Raw genomic sequence first — 15,412 nt, 5'->3', positions numbered from 1 at the left:
TGCCTTAGTATGTTGGGAATGACTATTTCTCTCTTTTTGGCCTATTATACAATTTTTGCAGCGTCAACAGTATCTAATCTCATTTGCCATTCTTTCATATTCCAACGAGTTGTCTTTGCTTTTGGCATTACTATGTATAGCAAGGTGTAGCATATTGCTTGCTTAGTTAAGATTTGCAACTCTGTTGCTTTTCTTCTTCTTTCTTCATTTTATTTTTTTATTTTTATTTTTTGTATAGAGTGGGAGAACGAACTCCATTAAAAAATTAGAGCCCTGTCATCCAGCCTAAATGTGTATCTCATATGATAAGAGAATAAGTTAAGCAGTGTATGAAATTTTATATTATTTTTTTAAAAAAATGTTGTTCATCTTTATAATGTTTTAATGAATCTCTAATTGTATCGTTAATTAGTAATTTTAAAATATAGATATGTGATTTAAATTCTCTATTAAAGCATTACAAAAAGATCTTGACTGCTCTATTGATTTTCATCCTACAGTATCTTACTAATTTTTCCATTTTTTAGATAGCTTCTCCTATTGTTAGTAAGAACAAAAGTCCAGCAAGAGTCAAACTAGTTGCTTTAAGTGTGTTTTTACTATTGCAACCTTTTATCGTAATCTTTTAAAGTCTATTTGCCAATGCAACTATTCTAAAATATTTTTGAATATTCTTAAGTATTTTTTTCACAAATATAATTTAAACACAAAATATTTTTAATTTTTAATTTTCAAAATTTTCATTTAATTATTATCTAATAATTACAACTTTTTTAAACTCTAAAATAAAACACAAAAAACAATTATACTTTTTAAATTTCAAAGTAAAGATAAGATTTAAAAAATTATATTGAAACAATTTTTTATTTTTCTCAAAATCTAAAAAAACTTTAACTCAAATTAGTACACTGTTATTTACAAATATACAGCGATATTCTAAGCATAAACGGGCTCTTAGTCTACTCATTGGACTATAGCAATTTGAAAGCACCTCTTCCGAAGTCTTTTGTTAAGAAACATAGATCCACTACCCGTTTCTTATTTTTAAATTTCCTTTTAAGAATTCAAGTATTGTAATATGAATTTAGAGAAGATTGTTCTTAATGGATCTGGTAGTGGGCACTCAGTTATTCACAACTGTTAAAAATTCAGCTTGAGAGAGAGAGAGAGGAGCTCATTGAGATTGATAAACAAGCTGTAATGTTATCACCAGTAAATTTGAGCTAGATGTTATCATGTGGCAAATGTTTTTAAAGAACCCAACACTCGATAAACAAGTAATGTTTATTACTATGAAATCAAAATTTAAAGTCGATAAGAATCGATAAATTTAATTTTTTTATTATATTATTAACATTCTTCTTCATGTGTGGACAAGACTTATTCTCAATAACAAGGCTTAATACATAAAGGAGATAAAGTGTAGAGTTAAAGTTTAAATTCAAAACATCTACTATAATATTATATAAAATCATTACTTATCTTAAAAATTTAAATTAATACAACTTAAATTAATAGGAAGATACATATTTTATTATTTTATTATATTCTTAACCATGGGTTTAGGAGATAAGGTTGGACTCTTAGAGCATTCCCATTCGGTTCCCCAAAACACCAGATTCCCCATAATTTGGGATTTATTATAGGGTCTTGATCAAAATACCCCCCACATCCGGATCCCCATTTTAGAAAAAATGTTTAGGAAATAAACAGTAAGTCTCCATATTTGGGGACTCACTATTCATTCCCTAAATCATTTTTATCAATATTTTATTTTAATATATAAAATAAATAATTTTTCAATCATATAGACTTTCTCTCATACTCATATTTATTATAGTTTTAAATAATAATTTTAAAAATAATTTAATTAATTACGAAAATATATAAAAATTAATTTTAAAAATATTATCATATTCACAAAAAAATAATTTAAATTTTTGTTTAAAATATTCACTAGAGTAATATTTCATAAAATAAGAAAAAATATTGAATAGTTAAATTTGTAAATAGAAGTGAAAGAAAAAAATAATAAAAAAAGAATAAAAAAAATTATTTAATAGAATAGAGATAAGGATGGTGAATGAGATGTAGGAAGTTTTTGAAAAATAAATAAAATTTAAGAAAAAATTTAAAAAAAATATAATTTAAATTAAATTATAAAAATGAAAATAAAAAATGAGATGAACATGCTCTATATGATAGAGCAAATAGTTCAAGATGACTATCTACAGTCAAAGTAAAATCCTTCAAAAGCAAGACTTTCACATTAACCAAACACGTGAACTTTTACTTGGTCTCTCCTATTCCTATTTACGATGAATCTGCCATGGACATCATGATGATCTTTTGCTAGCTACCTCTTGGAATTTGCTAGACTTGCTTACTTGACCCGTCGCATTCCTCCTTTGAAGAGCACTATTAATTGAACATCTCCATACTTGGTCGCTTTCATCCAAACACTCGGTATATAATCTTTTGACATTATAATTCTACTTTATAGAATATGTTTCGTGGATTGAACAATGGGGCATCCTATGAAACTTCAACGAATTTTCAAAATTTTTTTATATCATCCCATCGGTATCATCTAAAATTAAATTTCTTGTCTTATCATCGACACGAAAAATGTCTTACACGTCTATGAATAGTTATTATTGCATATTTTCATCTCTAGCATTGAAACTTAACATCTAACTCCTCCAATTTCTCCGCCATTCGCTCGAAAATAATATAAATTGAAACTATTGGTCCAAGTCATGATATTTTCATTGATCTCAACCATCCATACATAATTGGCAAATTGGTAAAATTATAGAGAAATCTTGGAACTCCTACTGTGATAGAGTTATTACTATTTAAACAAAAATTTCTTACCCTACTACGAGGCAAACTACTTAATTAGAGTATTCTCACCGGGTTATCCATACCTAAAATATTTTGTTCTTTGTAACTATTAGATACAAAACTTACTTGCAACGGATTAATTATTAACAAAATTTGTAGCTTTTGTATTGATAAGGAAAATATTAAATTTGATCTATACTGTACAAAGAGTAAATTTTATTTTATTATTTATTTATAACACTCACTTTCTTCTCTCTATCTACATTTACAAATTTTCATCAGTTTCTTTAAATTAAATAGTAAAATATGATAAAATAAAATAAATTAATAATTAAAAAAATTAAATATTTTTAAATTATTAATTACTCATTACTATATAATAAATAAATAGATAAGTTAATGTAGAGATTTGATATGAAATAGCTAAAGTCAAATTTATTTTATATTATTTATTATTATATAATAAAAAAATAACTATTTCAATATAAAAATTTATGTAAAAGAAATAGTTAAAATTTAAATTCATCTTATATTTATTAAAATCATTATTTACATATATATATATATATATATATAATCCTATACGCGTGAACTTTTGCCAGACTATTCTAATCTGGCTTGGATTTCAATTCATGATGAACATTTGCTGGCTCTTGGAATTTTCTACATTCGTGTGCCGCTTGATACTCACCAACAAAATCACTAAGAACTTTGTCACTATATAACTGTCCGTCATTCACAATATGGAAAAGTTAAGACTTTTTTGTTTTTTAATTTAAAATAGAATAAAGATATCCTTTTTTGCTAAATTGGGAGATTTTTTTTTTTTAAATCAGTTTATTTAATTTTCTTGTCCTCTTTAAACATATTAGAGGCATGTGATTTTCTGTAATAACATGATTTTTAAATAAAAAAAATTAATATGACTCAATTATCTTTAATACTTTAATTTTGTTTTTATAACGTAAATTATTAACTTTTTTATGAATACAACTAAGCATGCGCATCATTTTATATATATCGAGGGATAATTATATTTTATAATTATATTATATATAGTTATTTTTATGTATTTTTTATATATTTTATTAATATTATTTGTCAAATTAATTATTTTATATTAAAAATGATGTAATAAATTACATTAATAAAATATACAAAAACAATTATACATAAAATTTTTACAATAAAAATTTATGGAAAAAACAGAAGGAAAAAAAAGAGTAAAATAGGGGAAGAACCAGGGCAGTAAATGAAAGCCACGTGTACAAATGTCCAAGCGCAAGAACCGTTGGCTTCCGCGGGCGACGAACTCCACTATAAATAAGTAAATAACCCCGAGGAATCTTCCTCCCCTCGTTCACTCTACGCCACTGTTCCCTTTCACAAGCACTTCTTCATACACCCAGCGCCCAGACCGGTACGGCCACCTAACCAGACCCTTCTCTCACGTGTTCCACGGCAATGGCGAACCCTATTCTCGCAGGAAACGGCAACTCTCCTGACCTCGGCCCATCGTCTGCTCTTATCTTCCTCGGGACTGGGTGCTCCAGTGCCGTTCCCAACGCAAGGTGCCTGATCCAGCCGTCCGATCCCCCCTGCAACATCTGCTTCCAGTCATTGTCGGTCCCACCAATGCAGAATCCTAATTACAGGTGACTTAATTGTTTTGTGCGAGTATTTGACGTCGATTCTGTATATCTTTGGGAAATAGTTGACGGTAGATCTGGCATTCTACTCCGGGGCCTGTTTTGTAGCTTACTGGTTCCTTTATATGCTTTGTTTGGTCGCAGAGTAGGTTTAGCAAAGGAAAAGGACTTTGGAATTCTGCTCTTCTCTCTCTCTCTCTCTCTCTCTCTCTCTCTTTGCGTTAGTTGGGAGACTGAGAAAGCTAAATTCCTTAAAAACGAATGACGTTAGATTTTAGGAAGTAGCCTTGTTTTTGGGTTATCGAGAAATGTATTGGATGTATTTAAATGTTAAAAAAAAAATTAAAAAAGTGGAAGAATACTGTGATAGAAAGTAAGAGGGAAGACAAAGATTTCAGGTGACCTACATCCACCGTGCACAAGGTCCAAAGTAGCTGTCTTTTTATTGTCATCATCGTAATTAGTACAACTCCTTATAATAAAGATTATATATATGGCGCGACCAAATGGATTTCTATAGAAGATATATTCTACCAAAGTTATAAGTGCACTAAAATTGAATTGATATCTTCTACCACAGTTATAAGTTCACTAAAATTGTGTTGGTGAAGCGTCGTGGTACAATTGTGGTTGATATTATACAAAGGCCTTTTAGTACTTTAACATCCACAAAAACTCGAGGTGGAAACTTTGATTTATGAAAAAAGTGGCCAAATTGTATAATGTGGATTGAATAAGGCTTTGACTCGAAGTGCACGGTGGATTAGATTGGTTGAGTTAGGCCATAAAGATAGGGAAGTCCCAAACTAAACTGACTAAACTTCGAATTGAGGTCTGCTGCTGGCAGGGGCAGAACCAGAAGGTGTAAGTAACCAGTGCATTAATGGAGAAAACGAATTTTTTTTTTTTTAAATAAATAAGAATGAAGAAAACAACTTGTTTTCTTATAAGTGAAGATATTGTTAATGGAGAAAACAACTTCAAGGCACTGATACAAGGAGGCATATGTAATGCACGTGGGAATGTGGACCAGAGGCGTGAAGGTGGTATATTTGGTGGTTTTATAGGCAACGGAATCCATGATTCTAAGGCCATCTCTGAATAGAATGAGCAGCAGAAGTAAAAGAATTTGTTAGAAGCCATAATAAAGCGGCTCTGATGATGAGTAAAAACATAAATAAAATATTTGAAAGAATATTGAGTGAGAAGACAACAGATATTTTTTTATCAGTAAATAAGAATTCTATTGATGATAATAGGCACAATAGATGTAAAATGTTTGAACCTTGAAGACCTACGTCCACCTTGCACGTAACCCAAAAGTAGCATATATGTGATCACTTCACCAACCACAATTCCACTACGTTTGTACTTATGCTAAGGCAAATCTATCTTGTTAATAGCAAAAGGACGGACTTGGAACATGTAAAAGGAATTGAGTTAAACATTTAAAATTATGTGGGTATAATTTTTTTATGCCCTTGTTTTCTGTCCATGATCTGTGTAGCTGTGTTGGATTTTTGTGATTTATCGATCTACAGGTGCAACACATCCCTTCTAATTGATTATTGTGAAAGAGAGGGTAATCACAGCTATATATTGATTGATGTTGGGAAGACTTTTCGGGAGCAAGTACTTCGGTGGTTTACCCTCCATAAGATTCCTAGAGTGGATTCTGTGAGCATTCTTTACCCATTTGTTTGTTCTCATGTTTGTGATTACCTATGATATATAGCACATGTGTTCTATTGTAAAATGACATGTTAGGAACTTGTTTGGATGCCTCATAAAAGTATACAATTTCATTCACCTGATAAATGTGTTCAGTCAACCATGAGAACTATATGTTTTCTTTTTCTTTTCCCCTAAAAACTCATACATTGTTTTTTGGCCAACTCCTTCCTTCCCCAAATCGCTGGGGGCTAGGAAATTTAAAAGCATATTCTTTGCTTGCGTTTCTTTTTGTGGTACTGTATGCATAACTCATAATGCTGAAAAATGATCCTTAGATAAAATCAACTCATGCCAACATGACAAATGAACTTTTGCTGTTGTGTCTAGCATCACCTTCGTTCACTGTGTGACCCTTCTTCAACTTTTTGATTATCCGGAAGCCTGGCTGAAGCAGCACCAACGATATAAGAATCAGCTGGACACATTTAGTGTATATAGATCTAATAATATGAATGCAGGTTATGATGGTTTAGTACCTAGTTGGATCTGTGTTTTGAGTTATTTTGATTTCGTGTTGTTTGCTTGTGTTGACTATATATTATTGTGCCTTTTGTTGCCTATGCCGGGATTTTATATTTTTCATTATTATATTATTTGCTTTAGTTGACAAGGCCAAGGTTTATATCTCATACAGATAGGTGTGAATAAGACTCATTTGAATAACTATTTCATAGTTTATGGTTTGTTTCTTTTATTTTGGTCTCAGTTTATTGTATTTTAAATATTAGATTTGTGTCCCCTTAATTTATTAAATTCTAACTATATCTTTTTGCCAATCTTTTCGCCAGTATCGTACTAATAAAGTTAGTTCCTAGGTTTTTCCTCGAATTGTTCTGACATGAGATTGTATGACCCACCCCATACCTATTGGGAAAGGAGACCCCATTTGTACAAGGACCATTGGCATAGACAGCCATTAATGCTCATGATTTATGTTCAAACCACAAGAACAAGAGAAGGGTGAATGGATAAAAAAGATTGAATTTATTAACAAAGGATATGGGCCTTCTCGCAGCAAAATGTTGATCGAGGATCATGTACCTGAATCCTATTCATTAGCTTTAAGACTTTGGGTAAAAACATAAAAGAGTACATCGTATAAATACATATATATATATATATATATATATATCTTTCAAACCATATTTGTATCAATATATCTATTGTAGTTTGAATGAAGCTGAAAGCACACTACGCTTGACTCGTCGTGTGTGCTGGAAACCCTTATTTGCCTATTTCCTATCAACCCATTATGTGTTTTTAAAAAAATCAATTGTTTATTTTAATATTATGCAGGCTTAATAGTTTCAATGATCATACTTGTTGGCAAAGTTTCACAGGGTTTCTATTATAATGGGAAAGCTGTAAGACCTTGATGATTTACATGAGTTCTCTCCATCTCCATCTCTTCCTATCTCTAGACTAATAAATGGGCCTGGGAGAAGTTCTTCTATGCACACCAAAAATTTATGGTCCATCACATTGATCGTTCATTGAAATTTATGTCCTTTATTTTTCTTTTCCTTTTGATTCCTTGTGCTTGATTAACCAGAATGTATGAAATCTACAGTCCATCGCAGTAAAAAGGTGAGTGGATTGAGCTTTGAACGTTGATGAATCTTATTGACTCTTGTATTTGAGTGTTTTCACTTATTTCGTATGGATTTGCATTTAATGTTGTGTGCTTTTTGGTAATTTAATAATGAATCTCAATTTGCTTGATAACTGAAACCCTGCTCTCACTGAGATATAGAACTTAATACTGTGTCAATTGCAGATTATTTTGACTCATGAACATGCTGATGCAGTTCTTGGTTTGGATGACATACGTGCTGTGCAACCCCATAGCCCTACAAATGATATTGATCCCACTCCCATATACCTAACTCAGCATGCAATGGAAAGGTGCTTATATCTTGTTTTCCCCTTTTTTGTACACTGAGCTTTCAAGAGAGAGGAGGCCTTATCTAGTTTCACATGTGATGGAATTACTATTAGATCCAAAATCAATCATATAAATCTATAGACTGTGGAGTTTGCCATCTTTCCATTTAACAAAAAATAAATAAAAAATGGAGTCTGGTAATATGTTTTTTCATTATAGATGAATGTTAAATAAGATTGAGTGAATCAGCAAAGAATCCTCCCTATAATCCTGATATGATGGTACCAATGTGCATAATGTGGTGGATTTGGCAAGACTCAATGCCTGAATTTTTGAAGACCGCGAGGACCTAGAGAGTTTTTTTTTTTTTTTTTCTTTTTTTCTTTTCTTTTTTTTAATTTTTTATATTGGCACCGGGTGTCCAGGAACAACATCCCGACTAATCCCGGGCCTACAGAGTTAAAAGCCGTAAACAATTCTATGCTTGGATGGCTGCTCATAACGGCTCCCAATTCTCCAACCTATTAGAATTCCAGCTTTTTTGTGGAAAATGGTTTCGTTAGGCTTTCTTTAGGTGCATGTGGAGAAAAAGAATGACCCCAGCTTAGAAGATTGTGAGAAGACTGGTGAATCTTTAGGCCTTTTTTTTTCCTTCAACTTTTTATCATTGGATGGCTGCTCACTCTTGTATTCCAAATTATAGTCTTCACATCTTTATGGATCTTTTTACTTTTCATAGTTAGGTGTATCTCTTTTCTTCTGCTTGTGTACTAAGATGTTGCCCTTTCTCACTATCAATAGATCTCTTTTCTAATTATTCAAATTTGGTATTTGAGGATGCATTTAGGTCACTTTGCATGCTTCTCAGCTGTTAAGAGGGTTATAGAGTCACAAGCACATCACATGCATTCACTTCTGTTAGACTTGAAATCCAATTTAGATGGCAGGAGAACACAACAATTCTTTCAAACTAGTAAATTGTGGGGGTGCAGAGTGTGACACATCCCAATCCAAATCAGGAGGTGACTTCATGTAAAATGGTTTAGGATATACTAATATGCATCAGGATTGACATTTCATGCTTCAATTTTCTCATTGTCAGTTGCGATATAAATACTCCATTACCTGACATTTGTGTTATATTATTTATAAAAGCATTGCAGAGAAATTTCCATACTTGGTTCAGAAGAAACTTAAAGAAGGTCAGGAAGTGAGGCGGGTAGCACAGCTTGACTGGAAGATAATAGAGAGCGACTGTGAAAAACCTTTTTCTGCATCAGGCCTTGAAGTTGTTCCTTTGCCAGTTAGTAGACCCAGATGTTCTTTAATTATAATACATGTCTCTACTACTTATCAAAACAATTGTAATATATGTGTCTACTGTTTCTTGTGAACGTCTTAGTTTGGTAACGCCAATGTTCTCGTTATAGGTGATGCATGGAGAAGATTACGTATGTTTGGGTTTCCTCTTTGGTGACAAGTGTAGAGTAGCTTATATATCTGATGTTTCACGCTTTCCTCCAAAGACAGAGTATGGTGAGTGCATATATAGATACACACACGCACACGCACTCTCAGATACATACATGCGCATTTATGTGCTTGTTTACGTATATATGAATGCATCCATGCCTGTATCCATGTGTGAGTGTGCATGCACGTGTATTGTAATCCCTTTTGTGCCTATTTCTGATCTTATATATCTGGGAAAAGCACACACATATCTTAACTTCATATGATGATCTACTTAGCTGATTTTCTGCCAATTTGGAGATTCCCAAACGGAATCTCCAATCATGGATGGATTATTTAGACATTGACATTGTGGTTGGTCCCTCAACTGACCTTCGTGTGAGTTTTGGAAATATGTTATTAGTATGGAAATATTAACCTTTAAAGAGGATGAACTGCATAGTTCAGGAATGGTAAATTCTATTGTTTTAATTAAACTAAGATCACATGAATTTAAAATGTTTATGAATTGTCTCCCATTTTTTTCATGGAAGTGTTGCCCTAATTAATGGTAGAATGATACTTAAACACTTCTTCAGTTACTTGATCGTTTCTTTCTTTTAAGTAGGGACACAATTAGAACCAATATTGAGCTTTAGGTATATAGAGCATAATTTAGAATTTAGCTTATATTCTCCCATTTGGCTTAACATTGTTTGATGGTATTTATGGTTTGTGTGTCCTGTCAGGATTAGGTAGCTTACTTTCTGCACCTTAATTCATGTTCTTTGTTTGATACTATTGTTTTAGTTCTTTGTTTGTTAAACGATTACATTAGTTTTTGTGGATTATTTTGACCCTAAATGGATAAGTAAATGCAAGGATGTACAAAACACGCATCCATAAGTCCCAAAAACTAATAGGAAAAGAATGCATGAACAGTTCTCTTTTCACATATCGATCAATAAGTTGGGCATATTTTTATCAGGCCTCTCTGGTATTTTCCTGCCAAAAGGAAATAGTATATTCTAAGCCAAGCTGGAAATTATAACAGATGCTAGAGTTTGGATAATAGTCTTATTTTGGGTCACTTTAAATTATATTCTTGAGATTTTGTATCCATAAACTTTTTTTGAAGGTTTGTGTCATCTTTTAAGAATTTTTAATATAACAAGAATTACTATATATGATATGTTAGTGTGTCTTCTAATCTCTATGCAATGGTGAACTTTGATTTCACAGTTATTTCGAAAAATGGTGCTGGACAGTTGGATATTCTTATATTGGATACATTGTATAAGGTCAGCAGATTCCTTTTTAATACATGTAATACGTAGAGACAACTCATCCATGAGTACACATCACTAACATTGAGTTTTGAGGGGCATTGGATGTAATGACAAGATAGCTGGCATCAATGATAGGATGATCATTAGTATATAGTAGGAGTTTTTCTTGACATATATCATGCATCAATGATATGATGATATATGTATTTATATGTAAGATGATATACATGGTCTGAGAGCATTTATTGCCACTTGTAGTGTCATATAATGACGTGATAGATTGTGTCTTAGAATAAACTTCCTTCAATCTATTCCCTTATGCTACATGCTTTTATATCTGCTCATACATTTTTTCCCATTTCTGACTTATCAAAAAAAAAAACGTTTTTGCATTTCTGTTTTTATTTTGCTTTTTATTAATTTTGTTCTGATTCCCACTAATTAATCTTGTTATATTCTGATTTGCTTTTTTCTGCACACAGAAAGGATCCCATAATGTCCACTTTTGCTTGCCACAGGTCTGTTCATATCCTGATAAGTTTTAATATTTATGCATTCTCCTTAAAGGTTATATCCTGCTCATGTCAAATCAACTAATTTTGCAGACACTTGAAGCTGTGAAGAGGATATGTCCTAAGCAAGCCCTGTTAATTGGAATGACTCATGACTTTGATCACCACAAGGACAATGAATTCCTGATGGAGTGGTCCCAAAGGTAATAACCTATCGTCCCTTTCTTAAGAATGAATCACAATCTCACTGGTCGAACTGCCTCTTCTCATAATCAATAAAATTTTGTTTACGATTGAAAAAAAAAACAATTGACACGATTCTCTTGTTTTACCATGGTCATAGGTTATGGTTTTAACATTAAAGTAAGATACTCATGTTCTGTTGTCCCATTGAATGTATTCAGGGAAGGAATACCTGTGATGCTTGCACATGATGGTTTGAGAATTCCTATAGACCTGTGATATGGTGAGGAAATTCCCTTAAAACTCAACTTTCTTTTTCCTCATTTAGTTTAGTATCTTTATAGTATGCAGTCGTTGAAAATGATATCTTTATTTTAAAAATCTTTATGCTGGAAAACTTCAATGATGTGGCTCTGAGTTATAGCCACATGAACAAGATTTTGACCACATCAGCCCTATTAAGATAATAGGAGTTTGCCCCTGTAAATACACTCCCCATTCAGGTAAGGTGTCATTGGAGAATTGGTCTAACTACATTCTCACTTTTTGATAGGTAATCAAGAAGTTTTATTTATAAGAGAAAAAGGCATAGCCAAAGTACACAGGAAGTATACATGAGAACTAACTACATTCTGACTCTAGTTTTGGTTTCTATTTCATCCATGTCTTATTGCTGCAAGTGCACCTCGGGTTATTCCATGGCCCCTAGAAAATTGCCGAGTGTCTGTGCACCCCAAGAATTAGCTGGGACTTTGTTCTCGGACCACCCGGTGCCAATAAAAAAAGTCTGATTGGTTTAGGATTATTGACCGTAAAACTTCATTAACTTTTGCACTGTCCACCAAATGATTACTCATCTACCTCCTTGGTTCTATGATTTCATACCCATAATTAAGCTCAACCTGCATCACCACCACAAATTCACAGCAAACTAACAAAACCATAACCCCACATCAGTCATGCTTCTCAAGACCTCAAAGAAACCATAGACCCTTAATCTTCTCATCAAATATTCCTTTTCTTAATTTATATCTAGATTTCCTTCCCCATCTCCCCAATACTTTTAAATTCCCAGTAGCCATCACATAAACCTTGCAGCAAGAAAGCCATTTCCCAAATACTATCCAACCGCCAAAAAAACTTTAAAAGAAATAGAACAGCTAAAATACAAATAAGGAAGTTGAGGTTGGTGCTTACAATAGGTTAAGGTAGTTATGAAGTGGTAAAGGCCTTGGTCTTGGTGGTATGCCCCCTCCAGGTCTAAGGTTCTAACCCTCTTTCCTAGAGGCATTCGGACTGGGGGATTTTTCCCTTGAATTACCCGAAGTGCACTTGCGGGAAACTCCTTATTGAGGGCCTGTGCACCCCCAGGATTAGTTGGGATGCTGTTCTCGTACACTCGGTGCCAAAAAAAAAAAAAGTAGTTATGAAGAGCTGAGTGGGAAAAATGAGCTAAGTGGTGATGCTGAAGAGTCAGGTGGTAAGAGGTGGTAGATTCTTTTTTTTTTTTCATTGTTTTTTTTAATCTTTTGCTGCTGTCCTTTAATGTGTCACATGAATGGCACATGCATTTTCTTTTATGCACATATTCCTTAAATGGTTGCCCATTGAAATTTAGAAACGTTGCTAAATTGGTTTGAGAGAGATGACCAGAAACAAAGATCAATGTTGATGTTGGAGGATGCACAGTGTAGGTAACCCAAAAACTTTTCACAGTGCAGCAGTACTCTTTAATCATTCTCTCCTCATAGGTAAGACCCATGTACCATAAATCCCCCCTCCCAGCTTGATTCTTATAAAGATAATTCAATTTAACCGCTGCAGAGAGTAAATCAAAACACAAGTCGATTTAATAAATGGTATGATATTTTTTTTTTTGATAACCTTGGGTGTCCGGGCCAGCTTACGCGCACCTCGACTAATCCCAAGGGGCCCTGAAGTTAACGACCAGGTAAATCCTCCAGTGGCCCTAAGGGGACTCGAACTAGTGACCATTGGGGAACAAACCCAATGCCTGACCAATTGAGCTACCCCTCGGGGTTATAAATGGTATGATATTTAAAAGCCTTCACTAGTGCAAAATCTAGGGTATTGCAATTCACCTCTGTGGTTAATCATACTTTCCAGATTTTTAAAAATTTATATATGACTTCCTCAATTTGGATTACATTGGTATATCTCACCAACCAATCTAGTTATCTCACTAACCAATCTGTCTGACACTCTTCTTGCACTAATCCTTTTTCTAAAATGTTCTTCCGAGGTGTACTCCAACCTTTTTAAAGTCAAGGAGAGGATATTATTACACGTAACCACCAAGAGATACATTGTTATTTACCCTGAAATCTGTTTGAAACTTTGAACTGCACCAATTCCAAACACACTTGAAACCCATGCACAAGTTGGTAGCTTTAAAAAAAAATAAAAAATGTTTCATATCTGAAAACTTCTAGTAGAATTGTAAAAAAATAAACTGAACTCTGAATTTAATATCTTTTTAATGTTATGCATGTAGGTTGATGAGCACTGAATTAACGTGAAGATATCTACGCACAGTTTCCACCCGTTGGGTTTTCAGAAACTATGGCACCATGATATTAGTGTCAGACTAATAAAAAAAAAAATTGTAGTAGTTTCAGACTATTTCTATTGTCAACAACTTCATGAAGATTTAGAGCAATTTTACAAGATTGTGGGGGGAAGTGGTTTTTATAATTAATAGCCGTGGGGTAGAAATGACTTGAATTTGTATCTTTGAGGAACATATTAGTTTATTGTGTATTTCCAAACAAATCTTTCTTGGATTTGTCAAAGTTCAAAATAAGAGGAAGTTTTCAGATTGCAAGAGAAGTGAATATCAGTGTGCAGTATAGCAAGAATGTTGAGATGGTTATTAATATGATTAACTTGTCAAGTACAAAATCCATGAGTTGAGATGGCTTGTTTCATACCTCTGATTTTGTAAACTTCTTGTTGCGTGCCTTGGGGCAGGTTGCTACTAGATGTAATCAATCTGTCACCAAAATATGCCCTTAGACCCCTTACTACTACTACTACTACTATGATGAACTTGAATTGCACTTGGGGGAAAATATGTTGGATGCATTTGCTTATCATCCAAAAGAACTACAGCTTTAGGTCATGCATGATGAAGTGTCAATGAACTAGTTTATGATATAATATTGCCTCAAGTCTCATGATGATGGATGAGTAGCGGTGAAACCATATAAACCAGTTACTATTTGGCATCTCCAGTCTTTGTATTTTTATTTTTAGTTAACTTGGGGTGGTGGGGCGTGATATTGGACAGTATCCATGGAGCACCAGGCCATATAATTTTCAATTTTCAATTTTCAAGATTTCAGTTTCCCACATAAGACACGACTTCCTTGGCGTGGAAAGCTGCTTTTTTAGCATAAAATATCGATCGTATTAAATGGTCAAGCCTTTAGATTCGCATACTTGAAATTAAAAATTCTGACTTTATGGAGAATAGGCCCATTTTATTGAAATGAATTTCATTAAAAAAATAATAATAATAAGAAAAAAAATCCAGAACATCAGGCTTTCTTAGAAGTTAGAAGAAAGAACAAAGTTACCATTTGAAAAAACAACTGTCGTTAGATTACCTTAAATAACAACGAATTAAAAAGATGGGGAAATGCTCTTGTATAGTTGATACCAAATGATCTGGAAGAAGCTTAAAATATCTACGTCATTTCACGCAGAAGAAGAAATCATTAAAAAAAAAAAAAAAAAAAAAAACAAGACTTGGCATCTGTTATTTCCAAGTCTTACTATATTTTTTTTAAGAATAATGCTACATACAGTCATTTTTTTACATTTTCTACACACTTCACT

At 32.9% G+C, this 15,412-nt stretch overlaps 1 protein-coding gene across 4 annotated transcripts; it reads left to right on the top strand.

Moving 5' to 3' along the window:
* Nucleotides 1–4,189: 4,189 nt before the first annotated feature.
* On the top strand, nt 4,190–14,406 carry LOC122276485 (putative hydrolase C777.06c). 4 transcript variants are annotated; one of them, XR_006228863.1, is made up of 11 exons: nt 4,190–4,502; nt 6,038–6,173; nt 8,008–8,135; nt 9,271–9,418; nt 9,546–9,651; nt 10,810–10,868; nt 11,339–11,374; nt 11,462–11,571; nt 11,773–11,834; nt 13,241–13,302; nt 14,067–14,406. XR_006228863.1 is itself a non-coding variant. In XM_043086249.1 (10 exons), exons 1-9 carry the CDS (start codon nt 4,312–4,314, stop codon nt 11,828–11,830), a joined length of 972 nt encoding a protein of 323 aa, XP_042942183.1. In that variant the 5' UTR covers nt 4,190–4,311; the 3' UTR covers nt 11,831–11,834; nt 14,067–14,406. The 4 variants fall into 4 exon arrangements, 1 of the variants encoding a protein (XP_042942183.1); XR_006228862.1 differs by having other exon boundaries at nt 13,205–13,302; XR_006228861.1 differs by having other exon boundaries at nt 13,170–13,302.
* The last annotated feature ends 1,006 nt before the right edge of the window (nt 14,407–15,412 follow it).

This window comes from Carya illinoinensis, chromosome 9 (genome assembly GCF_018687715.1).
Source record: "Carya illinoinensis cultivar Pawnee chromosome 9, C.illinoinensisPawnee_v1, whole genome shotgun sequence".
In the NCBI taxonomy this organism is placed as follows: domain Eukaryota; kingdom Viridiplantae; phylum Streptophyta; class Magnoliopsida; order Fagales; family Juglandaceae; genus Carya; species Carya illinoinensis.
Note: the sequence above shows the minus strand (reverse complement) of the source record. Positions and strands in the feature narration are given on the sequence as shown.